We start from the raw sequence: 14,407 nt of genomic DNA on the forward strand, positions 1-14,407 counted from the left end.
CTGTCACACTTGCTTTGGACATATACAAATACAGACACAATAATAACGAGTCATATGCATGATATAAACCATACTATCGCATAACAAACACAACGCAAACCAAACTAACTCTTCATCGCCAAATTCCTGATCTCCCATAATCTCTTCTCCTCCTTCCTCTCCCTCTCCCTCATCTCAGAGGAACTACTACTACCCCTCATCACCCAACCTTTCATCTCCTTCTTATGCCGTTCCTCAGCACTCTTACATTCCCGCCATAGCTCCTCAGATACCAACCCACCATCACCTTCCTCTCTATCATCCCAATCCATATTCTGGTTCGTTGACGTCGAAGCCGACGAAAAATTCGTATTGGTGGTAGTAGAAGTGATGACCGAAGACTCAGATGCCAATCTGGAAATGGCAGTCCAATTGGATGATCCCGCTATACTTATCTTCCCCCCTCCACCCCCACTTCCAATCGTAACCAACTTCCTACCTGACGATCTGGTGATAGTGCCTCCCGAGCCAAATCCAAACTCATCATCCTCATCATCTGCCATCCCCTCAAACGGGTCCGGCTCATCCTCCTCCGGCGAGAGGATACTAACCCATTTCATCTGGACCGGATCGAACTGCATATCCCCTACTATCCTAGGTGCGGAGGGTGCAGCCCCAACAGGAGAAGAGACACCTCCGACTGATGATCCAGTATAATGCGTGATCAGGGCCGGTCGAGCAGATACGACGGAGATGGTATCGAAATCGCGTAGAATCGATTCGTTCCCCTCCCATCGGAGCGTACTTGGATTCCAGGTCATGTCACCGACCACTACACATGAACAAAACGATCAGAATCAGAATCACGTCTCACACTATATAAAGAATACTAGCGAACTCACCCTTCTTCTTATCGGCCACTCCGAAATGCTTGATCAGCGCTGGCTTCCTGTTCTTTCGCTTGGCCGTGGTGGTAGTTGTGGAAGTTGTCCCTGAACCGGATTTCTTTCTTCTTTCTGTATGTTCCGATGGTGCCGGAGTGGGTTTGGCTGTAAGACGCGATGAGGAGGGTGGCTCGTGACCTGACAAACCACGAAGCAATCAGCATGTAAGATCCATGGGATATGTTAGTGGCAAGCAAAGGCGACTCACCCCTCCTGCTCGGTTTACCCAAGCCCAAACCACTTATCGCACTCCCCTTGATCGTCGATTTATGATGATCATCATCAATCGTCAGATCATCTATTCCATCCAGCTCGGACCCATCTCCCCAGGTTTTATGTCTCTTAGGCATGTCCACCATCCTCTTTGCCCCATCTTTGTGACTTGAGTGCTGAGGTGGGTGCATAAACGAAGATGAACTGGCAGAAGATTGAGGCGTATGCGAGGAAATGGGGAATATCGAATTGATAGGTGGTCTAGTCTTGGCTTTGGAACTTGAAGTTGGCATTGTCAGCCTGGAAGTGGAATTATGATATCTTGGAGTGTCTCCTACTCCCACACCTGAAGACGGAGTGAATGTCCTATCTGCAATCGCATCTTGCAATGATGCCAGGGATTGTTTCCTGGTAAGACTGGGCGGAGGAGTAGGTTGAGCAGCAAGGTGATAGTGTGATTTCTGGTGGCGTAATCTGGACGAAGGAGTTGCTGTAGGTGCTTGACTCGAAGTCGATGTTGGTGGAATGGGGGGCGGAGGGGGAAGCATCGAATGTATATGACCTGATCTAGACCTCATCGACTCCTTCTCCCTCCCAGTCAACAGACTCGGTGAATCTACTCGTTTCGAACCACCATCTTTCAAGAGCGTAGTAGCAGAAGCTGAATTACTTCTAAATGATAGACCAAGCGAGGAATGTGTTCTTTCTCTAACACCAGCACTGCCTGCGTTATTGTTATTGTTGATCGGAGTAGTCCTTCCCCAATCCCTTTCTCTCTGTTTCTCCCAAGCCTTTTCCCTTTCCTTAGCTACGCTCTTGGTAGTAGAGGTAGAAGGTCCACCAGCGGAGCGCTGTTTGAGGGTCGATATAGGATATTTGTCTCTAGCACGTTTCTTCTCCTTCAATCTGTGTTTACTCAATTCCACACCAGGCTCATCAAGGACCAACCCATCTTCAAAGAAATCATCCTGATGATGACCCCTTCTAAGACTATCGTCATGGGTATTCGCCCGATGAGCTTGAGGCGAGGGAGCAAATTGAGGTTTCCTCTTCTTATCCAGTATCAGGTTCAACTCTTTCGATCGTTTGTTCGAGAAGAATGTAGGTGAAGGCAAGACCAGACCATTCTCTATATCATCAGCCCCATCGAGATCATCATCAGGTTCGACCAGTAGATTCCTAGTCTTGAGTTTCGATTCGTTGGGGGTCTCAGGTAAAGCATCTGATATACTCGTAGCTGACGTTTCAGATCTCCTCTTATGGGCTTCACTATGACCAGGTGAATCTTCTGACCCCCATCCCCAGCCCTTCTTGTGACTACTACTTCCGGGTGAATCCCACGACTCTGCAGTGGTAGCAGTGGTGGTGGTGGACGCGTTGGATATCCTAGGTTTATTACTATTCCTACGGGTGTGTTGCGGTTGAGTGGCCAGAGTGAGATTGGTGAGATTCAATGGTAATGCGAAATCAGATTCCAATTCTATCGAATCTGGATCTTGGTTTGGTGGAGTGGACGGTACAGGGATGACATTGAGGTTGAGGTTGGTATTGGATTTGGATGATTTGATAGTTGAATCTCTCCTAGATTTGGGTGGTGGTAACATTGCCTTGATAGTCGCACCAGCTTTCAACGTCGCTTGATCTTCTTCTTCCAGGTCGAAACCTAATTCATCCAACGCATCGGGAGGAGGCATAAATCCTTTTCTAGGGGGCGATAGCGTCAATCTTCTTATACTACTTGTTTTGGATGGTATTATGGTTGGGATATCGTCGTCAAAGTCTACATCCGCTTCCCAAGATTTCTCAATAGCAAGCGCACGAGCTTTGACCGTCCCTTTCATAATGTTGGGTTGGGATACAGGTGAGCTGTTTAACTTGGTTATCGTCCCTATACCACTGGGTCCGTTGCCTATTATCGTACGTGTAATAGAAGATGAAGTGGATGATCTGGGTCTGGAGAGGGATAGTTTCGATGTTGAGTGGTTGTTAGGCTGGGTTGAGGGTAGATCAAAATCTTCATCAAAATCTAAGAGTTCTTCTACATCCTCTCGCTTCTTCAACTTGATCGTTCCTTTGGTCACACCGGTATATGATTGACGAAGGGGCGAGGAAGTATGCTGTCGAGTATTGCTGTAAGACCGATGAGAGGTGGACGAGGTGGACGAAGAGGAGGGCGAGGTGGGTAGGGCGAAATGATGGGCGGAGGGGGACAGATCGAAAGATGGATCTTCCGTCCAGTCGTCGGAGGGGACGAATGCGCCTGCGGGTGGGGGGATGGGGGACATGCTGGATGGGATTGTAAGCGATATGTTGAGTTGAATCTGATAGGATTAGGATGATGTGCGGAAAAGGTCGTTTCGATGTTTGAACCCAATTGATGGTAAGAGTATCGCTGTCTGTGCGATCCGTTACTACTGCAGGAACGGTATAAACTTGTTACCTCGTCATTTGATAATAGAGTACAGCGTTTCTTCCAGCCTTGAGCATTGATGTGAGATCTAGAGATGGTGGATAGTCATGTCGATGATAGTGAGGTGTATGCATATATACAATCGAAGTGAGAATAGTCGTTGTTGTTGGTTGTTCTGCCAAGTTACCTTGTCTTGTTGTTTCAACGCGTCAAGTGAAACAACCCAATCACCTCGTTACGTAATTAACACACAAAGTGGCGAATGCAGTACCATTGTACATACAGCACGCTACTGGACGGGACTGGCTGTAGCGCTTTTCTCTTGATTCACGGATAGATACTATTTACTCTTGGGTGAGCTCGAATCCGTGCGCGTGACAAATAAAGACAAAGAGAGATAGCTTCCAGCTGGGAACTGGCAGGAGCAACCTGAATATATGACTTCCAAGCCAAGATGCAAACTGGTATCTGTTGTCGTGCGATATCAAATCACATGTTTTGAGGGTTTGTCCGGGGCGCATACCAGAGAGAAGGAGGAGCGAATGGACGGAAGGGGTAGGAGGCTGAGAGGCGGGGATGTATAAAGTAGGATGAGGTACAGACCAGTTGTCAGAGTTCGAGTTGTGTCTCACTTTCTTCATTGGTGACGGGCGGACGGCTCTCGTGATGTCATCGAAAAGATGACCTTCATCTCACTTGTCAATCCGTCTGGCATTGTTTTCTTACAACATCCGTTCGATTTTGACTATTATCTTTCATCTGAGGGATAGCATAATGAGACAATTGCACATCGACGAGTGGCAATCAACCGTGTTGAGTCAACCCGTAGGACTCGACTTGCAACGGTACTTTGACAGATCGACCAGTTTGAAGATACATAAGAATTGGTCGTTTAGCGGTGTGAGTCTGAGTCGTCCTGTCCTTGGCGCCTTTCTTATGCTTGCTAGTTTTAATCATACGGTATACTCAGCAAGATTACACAATCAAGGATGAGGATGGGAACGTTCTTTTGAAAAGTCACGGTACGATATCCGTATTTCGCCAGTACATTATCAGTAAGTCTACGCTCAATCTCACTTTCCAGATATCCTAGGAACCAAACGCGTACAGTACCACCATCGACCATTTGGCCTGGCCTGATATCCTTCATGCGTGGCTCTCGCTGGTCCTAGCACTAACACGGAAATTACCGATCCATCCAGTAATGAACTATTTGAATGAATTCGTCTTCTGCCAGAACGGACATTCAACGTCTATACACCGCATTGTCGAGAAAAGGTGTTCGAGGTTAGTACAGAATACAATTTCAGTCCCGAACCTCGTGAGACATCTTCCTCATCATTCAATCACAGCATGTTGTTAATTGCCTTACCTTCATAGACGAGCAAGGCAGGATGGGATCCAGAACTCGGTTCCAAGATTGTTTGACAGGTATGAACAAGCAGATAGTTGTAGATTGGAATGAGATATGCAAGAAGAGGGGTTTGATAAGTCTTCGGGACGATTGCAGACATGATGGGACGAATGATAAGATGTATGGTAAAGGTGTACCTATAGGTTGGTTGAACGATTATGAAACGTCATTTGATATTGTCCATGTGAGTTGAGAGATTTCGTTCACCCTTTCCCCCATCTGGTCAGATAGGTATTGACCTCTCCCTTCGGCCTGGAAACAGCCACAAATACTGTAGATATGACAGCGAATGTCGATTACGCCCTTCTGGAACTCACTGCCATCTGTAGTGAATCCCTGACTGAATGATCATTGTATATCGCATGCATCCAAGCTGGAAAGGATATGTGGTGACTTACGTACTGTCCATGTCTCACAATTATGAATATTCATCAGTTATCTCTGCCGAAGCGGGACTCCAAAGATATGCTACATCGCGTCATGAGTATCATTCAGTGGATTATCAGCGTACATGATGCCTTCGTCAAATGGTACTCGTTCGTACAATGCGTTTTGACTTGTAGTTGTGTTCGAAGGCAGAATGGATCCAGAAGATATCGAAAACCTAGCTGTCCTTGATCAAGCCGTGGGACTGGATCCTCAATACTGTGTTGATCGACCTATGGTTCTAAGTCTGGAGAAACAATGGTCGTTCAGTGGTGTAAGTAAATATAAGCCAGCACAGTTTGTCAAAGTACACTGATCACGATTCGCGGTCAATCGAAACCCGAAGCAAGACCACATCATCAGAGATCAAGATGGGAAAATACTCATGAAAAGTGATGGCAGTGCGTTTGAAATTGATCGTGACTGGATTAGTACGTGTCATCATTGGGCATATGCTTGAAACTTGTATTTGCCAACGCTGACAGTGGTCGTCTCCAGGCTTTACCGACAACCTCGATCGAGAGATATTCAGATGTCTTCGTATCTATCCTAAATCGCAATTTGACGTATTCGTGCCGCATTCTCTTCAAAAGGTATTTGAGATCGACCTGATGTTCGGTATGAATCGTATGTCTTGGTCTTATCTTTTCTATCCACCACCACCCTTCCAAGCGCTCATGTTTACGGTCGACCGTTCAAATAGACGGAGGTAAAGGTAGCGCCGGATCGAGAACACGATTCAAAGATCATCTCACAGGTGTCGATAAGGAGATAGTCATCAATTGGGATACCATAGCCAGGAGAAGGGGTATGATATATCTACGAGATGATGTAGGACACGAGGGGAGGAATGAGAAGATGTACGGGAAGGGTGTACCAATAGGTTATTTGGGTGATTTCGATAGAGGAGATGATGTGAGTTTGTTGTCGTCCCCTGATCTTATATCACGAGATATCTCATGACTGATCTCTGTTGGTCCTTTCCTATAGCAACGACTGGAATTGACCCCCAAGATCGATTATGCCCTTGTAGCTATCACTGCGATCTGTAGTAAATATCTGAATTAGCTGGACGTTGTACTGTTTGTACCCAGTGAAGAGTACTGTATATAAAATGCCACATCATGTTGTGAATTACCACTACCATTACCTAAACCGGTGCAACCACCATCACGATCTGATTCCGTTGTTTTTCCGGTGTTTGTTTTATGATCCTCCGCGGCCGAAGATGGCAACTTTCTTTGCGTTGTATCACAATCCCCTCATACTAGACTGTATGTAGCTGGGGAAGAGAACCCATTGCCGTAGTGTGGGCATGGGTATCAGCGATCGAGTTGTTGACGCTAGCAGTGGTAGAGAGACATCTCATTCGCACATACGTCAAATGCCAAAAGAAAAGCAAAAATGCCCCGCTGTAGGTCCCCCGCTGGACTGTACGGCAATGGCATTATGGGTCGATCCACTATGCTCTGCTCAGAAGAGAAGACCATTCCGTAGTTGAGAGTGCTACTTCTGTACAGCCTCTCATACCACCTCGCAGAGCTGAGTCGTATGCCAGCGAAGTCATTGTGATCTAGTACACCTAAACAGTACTCACTCGTACGGTAGATGCAGCACAGTAATGTACATATCGTCTCACCCTCATCTCGCTTGTCTTCACGTCCAGCAGTTAACCCATATCCCGAATTTCCCGGTCAAGTAACATGTAATACATAGCTCACACATAAACAAGCTTACAAACCCATCTATCTCCAAACAACGTAATAACCACAAACCTTCGGATATACCACCTGCAGGTCATAAAATTTTGCTGCATCTCTTTATTTCCCTATGGGGCCCTGGCGGCAAGGGAGAAGAAGACGTATTTGGGTTGGTTTTGCGCCCCATTATTCTATATACATAGTTCATCATCCGTCATAAGATTTGCATCTACCGGTATCTTTGGTGTTTGTTGTTTGTTTCTCATTTGCATCTGCATTGCTATACGACCTTATCATCACTTGCAATTATCAACGAATCGACCGCGGGACCACCTCGACTCGCACCATACGCTGTGTATATAAACCCCAAGCATCTACTCCATCTCGCGGTACTCCCGATCGCGTGCTTTGTCGACGTGGGTTATTCATCATCATACCACCTACTACCTCGAAAATCAAATTTTCAAGTACAATCATCTCTTTTACAAAGATCGACCGGGTTCAATTGTATAGAATCGTAAGCTACGACCAGAGGATATCGCACTGAGAGGTGAGTCATGCATGGATGTATGGGAATCAGAATTGATCGAATGGAAAGAAAAGAGAGAGAGAGAGATAAGCCATTTCGGGTAGTTTTTTTTTCAAACGTGCGGAATTGACTCTTGAACTCTTGGGCTGCACTGTAAACTGTGTTTTTTTTACCCTTAAACACACCAAATCACATACTATATCCGCCGTATATACTCCCATTCACTCATCCACTTATTCTCTTTTTCTTTTTCCTTATCTTTCTCTCCTTGCCATCGTCAATTCATCCATCCATTACTCCATACATACATCTACCCAAACAGCATCCACTCAGTCACGAGGGAGCGATAACTGCATAAGGTGAGAGAAGAGTCATACAGTGCAGATGGATGGGTGGATGCGTCCTTATCTCTTTTCTATAATCCTTTTTACTGTTCCCGATTGATTGGCAGTCGTACTTCCCCCGCTGTGCCCCTCATTCACCGTTGTATGCTAGTCGTTTCATCCTTTGATCCATGATAGAATTACATTACTTATCCATCCATTTATACACCTTTTCTTCTCCCTCTAACCTCAATCAGAACAGGGATTAATGCTGACTGGTCACTACCACTCAAACAGAAAAACAAACTTTTTTCATCGACGACCCACCTCGCTTAGTTAAACCCATCTATTGATTACGCGTTTCTCAATAGACATCCTCCCTATCGACATCCATCCATCCATCTCTTCCTCATAAACCTTCTAAACAATCCAAGCAAAGCATCACATACCATTGGTTACGACCTAGAGAATTATTCCCGGCTCATAGCCTATCCAACCATCACCACTCATCGTCAACATGCCAGACGGTCTCCCCCCTACCATCGAATCGGCCTCTTCGGAGCAACCCAAACCCAGTGTCACCTCTTCCAACCCTCTCGGTCTACCTACCCCCGTGCCCGATCCCATCACAGGTAGGTTAGACCCAAATGATCCAACTGTCAAAGCTTTGACGGAGGCGGCGTTGAACATGGATAAGAGCAAGATCCCTAGACCCTATAAATGCCCTCTGTGTGATAGAGCTTTCTATAGATTGGAGCACCAGGTGAGTATCGTCTCTATCTCTACATTATTGGGAGAGAAAAGAAAGACATCAAAAAATCCGTGGGAAGACAAATGCTGATATTTGCACTAACAAACTCAGACACGACACATTCGTACGCACACTGGAGAGAAGCCTCACGCTTGTACACATCCAGGCTGTGATAAACGTTTCTCACGTTCAGACGAATTGACACGACATGCTCGTATCCACTTGCCTCCTGCTCATGAGAATGGTGCACACAAAGGAAAATCCAAATACGAGGACGACGTGAGTTTGGATTGATCCACCATTTCGCTCAATCTTACTGACTCGTCATACCTCGATCTTCAGCATGATCACGACGATCCCCGTGGACACCACCTCCCCCATCTTGGTCCTTCGTATAACATGGATCTCGAAAGACATGGTTACCCCTACAACCTCCACTCTCTTCAGATGGGCGCTACCAGCGGTGGGATCAGTGATATTTCAGCTCTCGCTGCAGCCGCTTCAGATCAATTGATCGAATTAGAAAGACACGAAGCGTTCAGACGAGCAGAGTGGGAATTGCGACATCGACAAATCGCAGGCGCTAGGAAATCGAATGGCAACTCACCTGTCGGTACACCTGGTTCAGCACCCGCAGCACCATACGGTTTCTCCAACGAAAGAGAACGATTATCATTATCCGGTGTTCCTGCTCCGGGAGGTGGTACGCTGGTATATCCAGTTTCGGCTCCTCAACCCGCCAACGGCAACCAACCTGCCGTTCCAGCTGGTACACTTGCCGATCCCACGTACCTTGTCCCACCATCATGCTGTCACGAAGAATGCCATAAGTCGTACAGAAAGCGATTGAAGGTGGCGAAACAGACGCAAGCATGTCCCAATTGTCTCACCATGACGCATAACGGTACTTCGCTCGGGGCAGGTGGAGCAGGCGGTGCAGGTCAAGGCGGCGGAAACAGTGGTGGGGATAGTCATCATTCGAGCAGTTCGAATACACCCAAAGATCGATCCACACATAACTCGTCGGAAGATTTGACCAAATTTGCTGGGGGAGCTGCCCCTGGAGGATCGAACTACCATTTGAACTCTGCTACTTTGACTCAAGAACTCGCAGCATTGCAATTCCAACATCTCCAAGCTCTTCAAAGACAACGACAAGGTCTACCGCATTCTCACTCTCAATCACCTCACGGATCGTTCTCTCAATCTTATCCTCACTCCCATGGGATAAATAAACCCCACGCTATACCCATCCCCGCTCAAGGGCACCTCCGACCATATACTCTAGATCTGAACGCTCATCGTGGGTTGGCTTCGGCTCACGTATCAGCCGCACCTTCGCCAGCGTCAAGTGATGATTCAGACGATGAACCGATGAACGAGATCATGCCTCAAGCTCATATGGAGTTCACGCCTGCCACATCACCTGTGCTATCGAGCATGAGGCAGATGTCTCTCTGGCAAGGAAAAGCCATCACCGCCCCCACGTCCAGAGCGACTAGCCCGGTCCTACATTCCAGAGGACCTTCCAGACCTGGATCACCGGTCGAAGGACACTCGGCCAATTCAGGTAGACATGGTCATACTTCTCATTCAGCTCGTGATGCCAAGAATCGATCACATCCTTATACGTCATTACATTACTCCAACCCCAACTCACCTCATTTCCCACCTGCTTCAAACAATACCAAACATCACCGAATGTCACCACCGAAACTACACCGAACGTTAAGCTCAGATGGGAATGGGCGATACCACCAATTCCAAAACTCGCAACAGCAGAAACAGAGCGTCCAAGATATCCTGAATGGACCGTCCATCCTCCCCCCACCAGTCGATAGGATGTTACCTCCACCATCGAACAGCTCTTTCACCTCCAGTGTACCATCAGTCAGTTACTCTCAACCCACCTCCCGATCCCATTCCCCAGCTACTTCCCGAGCATCTTCGCCTGTGCACTCGACCCACGCGGCAGCTCAACCCCACATCATCCACGGGGTGAGAGCCGCGTTCGGCATGACACCCATCTCAGCGTCCAACTCGCCCAACACGAAGGAATCGAAGATCGCCCAGTCGTACTCCCCTCCTCACAAATTGGCGCCTATGGGGATGTCAATCCATGAGACCGTGAGATTACCCAGCTTGAGCAGGGGGAACTCGCCTGTGCATTTTGGAATGGAGGTGGATGGAGGGCAGGCCTGACAGATGAAGGATGGGAGGGAGAGGAGGGTGAGTTGGGAGGATGGATTTGAAGGATATCAGATGAGATGAGCATGTAGTTGGAGGTGGGAATGGACAATATAGATGGTGTGTTTGTGCTGGGTATCAGTCATGTCGCAATGAAACGTCAGCTCGGATGAGATCAATTCGCTTCTCCCTTTAGCTTTTCAGTCTATATATCTATAGTGATTGTCTTTTACTCTTTTGTTCTTTTGGTGTTTTCCAGTATATATACGATTTCGTTTCTTACCGATAAGTAAAATAAATATAGATGGGTTTCATATGACATGTATCATCATTCAAGTTACTACGCTACTCGCTGCTTGCTGAATGCTGTCCATCAGTGATTGGGTCAATGATTTCACTTGAAGCGAGTGTCAGAATGTCAACCGTCTGAAGTACGATAGAGCAATGTATGAAATGACTAGTTCTACGCTGCCTTGTGCTGCACTAGCAGATGTCAGACCCAAGAATCTGCTGAGATCGCACAATGATACCCTGTCATTGGTGATATGGGTGTTGGAGCCTCACAATGCCAAGTATCAACGGAAATTAGTAATCAGTAATCAGTGTACCTGTGGATCTAGAACACCGATACAAAGAGAGCAGAGCGGACAAAAGTAGCTCGGAAGGCTCATGATTGATCTGTATCACCTGGAACATCTGGTCTAAACGCATACAGTACATGGTATTTATCGATTTGGGTTGTACTTTGTATCTTGACTGTAATCACATGTCTTCTCTCATATATTACTAGATGCACTACCCTTCTACAGAGTTGGGCGGGAGTATCTCTTGGTTTTGAAGTTTGAGGGGGTGTTTGGATTAGGTGATATTTATGTGGAATGGGGAAGATGAAAGACGTCGTTTATCCTTGTGTTGGTTGGATGAGCGTTATGTTATCTCCTTTCAGGAGGATTCGACCTGTAGATGTTCATGCTTTATCAGCTGGACGTTCTTCCCTCCTATATGATTTATCGATCTCTAGCGTGAAAATGACTAGATGGAAAAGATAGGAACGGAGCGAATTGGAGGAACCCAACTCACCCAGCTCCCTACGTGATTTTGGTTCTTGGCCTGGTTTGGTTGCGCAGTCGTCTACTTCCTCGGCATCGTCAAGTACCTATATAGCGGTGAGATGGATGATATCGGTCAGGTCAATTCTTCTTTTACATTTTCATCTGTGGGATGTGGACGTAAACGTACGAGATTCATGAACTCATCGAAACCCTATATCATCAATATTGAATCAGCATTTACCCCGTGGCGTGAGGACTCTTGAGAGGATAAATAGGATTGGTCCTGTGGTATGAGATATAAGGGGATCAATCACTCACGATGATATAAGCCTCGATCCTGAAACTGTTGTTATCGAATAACCAAATGGTCGTTCGTGTGTGCTAAAGATAGCGACACATCAGCTACAACCTTCTCCGATTTGATATTATTCGAAATTGTATCAGCTCACTTTCTGGAGGTGTGAGAAGATGATGTTGATGGGCTAATAGATGAACAGTCATATCAGCTATATCTCTTCACATGACACGACACAGGAGACAAGAAGGAACAAAGCTCGTAGACGTTGTACTTACCTGTACCATCACTTTTCTACCGGACATTGTGAATCGATATTCTACTTTATGCTTGTTTATCTGCCCGCTAGGCTGTAAGTGATCGTATATGAGATGGGTATATATCGATAGGATATCGCAGAATGCTTGATAGTTGAATGTTGTTGAGGATGTTCGATATCAGCACAAGAACAGAGAGAACACAAGGAAAGGAAACATATATCATCGACGGAATCAAATCCACCCCTCCTGGATAAATTACCATAAATGGGGACCCAAGATATTCTACGGTGAGGACTTTGGATAACACGTGGTTGTCACATGGTAGACCTCAGCATAGGTGTCCTTGTCAGACTCGGGTCCAAGTAACATAGTCAAAAGTCTGGAAAAGTCAAAATCATCCTCATCTTAACACACCTCACCCTCACTCCTCTCAGTCACCCTCTCCCACCATGTCCTCCTCCTCGAAGACCTACAGGATCAACGTCCCCTGCACCTCCGCCAACATCGGTCCAGGATTCGACGTCTGCGGTATCGCCCTGTCCAAATCACTCTCCCTAAAAGTCACCATCCCTTCTTCCTCCTCGTCTTCGGACCAGACCTTACCAGTAATCAAATACACAGGTCTAGACTCAGAAAATGTCCCATTATCGCCTTACAAGAATCTCTTAACCAGAGTCGCACTCTACGTCCTCCGTTCGCACGGGATCAACTCCTTCCCAGGCGGTGTAATTATCGAAGCTCATAATGAGATCCCCTTCGGACGAGGTCTGGGCTCATCAGGAGCAGCAGTAATTGCCGGTGTCCTCCTTGGAGATCTATTGGGTGGACTGAAATTGAGTAAAGGGAGATTATTAGATTTTGCTTTAATGGTGGAAAGACATCCCGATAATGTCACTGCAGCATTGATGGGCGGGTTTGTGGGAAGCTATCTAAGGGAATTATCACCCGAGGATATGTCTGCTGCTTCTATCCCCTTGGCGGAGGTGTTACCTGAGTACCCACCTGATGCGGGACCCGATTGGGGGAAGGACCCGCCCCTCCCACCTAATGGGATTGGACATTTCGTTAGGTTTGGTTGGGCGAAGGAGATAAAGGCTATAGCTGTTAGTCCGAGGTTCGAGTTGGCTACTGCTAAGGCTAGGGGGGTTTTGCCGGATAGTTATACGAGGAAGGACCTGGTGAGTCGTTGTTGATCAGACCATGTCCTCATGCTATCCTCCCTGACCAAAACGGATTCTCAATCATGGATCTAATCTCGTTCTTATGAATAATGGCTGACATTCATAACCCCCTCTCTGCCCTCTCGCAGATATTCAACCTCCAGCGACTCGCCGTGCTCACCACAGCATTGGCCAGATCCCCACCTGATCCTGATCTCATATACGATGCGATGGGCGACAGGGTGCATCAACCATACCGAATGACCCTTGTGAGTTTTGTACACACTCGATCCACAAACTATATAATTCTTCGAGTTAGATCGACACAACCATACATTGCTGATCGCTGATACCGACCATAGATTCCCGGTCTCCCGAAAATCCTTACCGAACTCACACCCACCTCTCACCCTGGTTTATTAGGTATCTGTCTCTCCGGAGCGGGACCCACAATCTTAGCACTGGCCACACACAACTTTGATTCGATAGCTGCTGAGATAGAGAAGATATTCAAGAGCGAGGGAGTGGAGGTAGATTGGAGTTTGTTGGAGGTGGATGAGAGGGGAAGTACGGTTGAGGAGATGTAGAGGAAAAAGAGTGAGTGGTCATGCGACGAGCGAGATGGATGAGTTCGCGTCAATATGAGCTGACAGTCGTGTTTGCTTGACAGTTGAAATGATGTATTTGAAAGAAGATGGGATTAGAACAGCTAGAATTCGCATGGTAGAGATAATACTTATCAATGCATTGCATCACGAGCATAT

General features: G+C 46.7%; 6 protein-coding genes across 6 annotated transcripts; 4 read left to right on the forward strand and 2 right to left on the reverse strand.

Moving 5' to 3' along the window:
* Positions 1–104: 104 nt before the first annotated feature.
* On the reverse strand, positions 105–3,421 carry I302_107177 (uncharacterized protein; the record flags this gene model as incomplete). The annotated part of the gene is made up of 3 exons (XM_019192172.1): positions 105–811; positions 882–1,061; positions 1,132–3,421. The coding sequence occupies 3 exons, from the start codon at positions 3,419–3,421 to the stop codon at positions 105–107; spliced, it is 3,177 nt and encodes a 1,058-aa protein (XP_019045169.1).
* An 899-nt stretch (positions 3,422–4,320) lies between these two features.
* Positions 4,321–5,308, forward strand: I302_107178 (uncharacterized protein; the record flags this gene model as incomplete). Its single annotated transcript, XM_065870412.1, has 5 exons — positions 4,321–4,446; positions 4,517–4,601; positions 4,784–4,867; positions 4,927–5,144; positions 5,192–5,308. The coding sequence occupies 5 exons, from the start codon at positions 4,321–4,323 to the stop codon at positions 5,306–5,308; spliced, it is 630 nt and encodes a 209-aa protein (XP_065726484.1).
* A 232-nt stretch (positions 5,309–5,540) lies between these two features.
* Positions 5,541–6,454, forward strand: I302_107179 (uncharacterized protein; the record flags this gene model as incomplete). The annotated part of the gene is made up of 5 exons (XM_019192171.1): positions 5,541–5,660; positions 5,733–5,817; positions 5,885–6,013; positions 6,090–6,301; positions 6,377–6,454. 5 exons carry the CDS (start codon positions 5,541–5,543, stop codon positions 6,452–6,454), a joined length of 624 nt encoding a protein of 207 aa, XP_019045168.1.
* A 2,001-nt stretch (positions 6,455–8,455) lies between these two features.
* I302_107180 (uncharacterized protein) lies at positions 8,456–10,891 on the forward strand (the record flags this gene model as incomplete). The annotated part of the gene is made up of 3 exons (XM_019192170.1): positions 8,456–8,701; positions 8,801–8,968; positions 9,032–10,891. The coding sequence occupies 3 exons, from the start codon at positions 8,456–8,458 to the stop codon at positions 10,889–10,891; spliced, it is 2,274 nt and encodes a 757-aa protein (XP_019045167.1).
* Positions 10,892–11,777: 886 nt separating this feature from the next.
* Positions 11,778–12,528, reverse strand: I302_107181 (uncharacterized protein; the record flags this gene model as incomplete). The annotated part of the gene is made up of 6 exons (XM_019192169.1): positions 11,778–11,833; positions 11,957–12,032; positions 12,116–12,139; positions 12,247–12,309; positions 12,378–12,410; positions 12,502–12,528. The coding sequence occupies 6 exons, from the start codon at positions 12,526–12,528 to the stop codon at positions 11,778–11,780; spliced, it is 279 nt and encodes a 92-aa protein (XP_019045166.1).
* A 404-nt stretch (positions 12,529–12,932) lies between these two features.
* I302_107182 (homoserine kinase) lies at positions 12,933–14,230 on the forward strand (the record flags this gene model as incomplete). The annotated part of the gene is made up of 3 exons (XM_019192168.1): positions 12,933–13,661; positions 13,793–13,912; positions 14,006–14,230. 3 exons carry the CDS (start codon positions 12,933–12,935, stop codon positions 14,228–14,230), a joined length of 1,074 nt encoding a protein of 357 aa, XP_019045165.1.
* Between the last annotated feature and the right edge of the window lie 177 nt (positions 14,231–14,407).

The sequence above is a fragment of the Kwoniella bestiolae genome, chromosome 5 (genome assembly GCF_000512585.2).
Source record: "Kwoniella bestiolae CBS 10118 chromosome 5, complete sequence".
Lineage (NCBI taxonomy): Eukaryota > Fungi > Basidiomycota > Tremellomycetes > Tremellales > Cryptococcaceae > Kwoniella > Kwoniella bestiolae.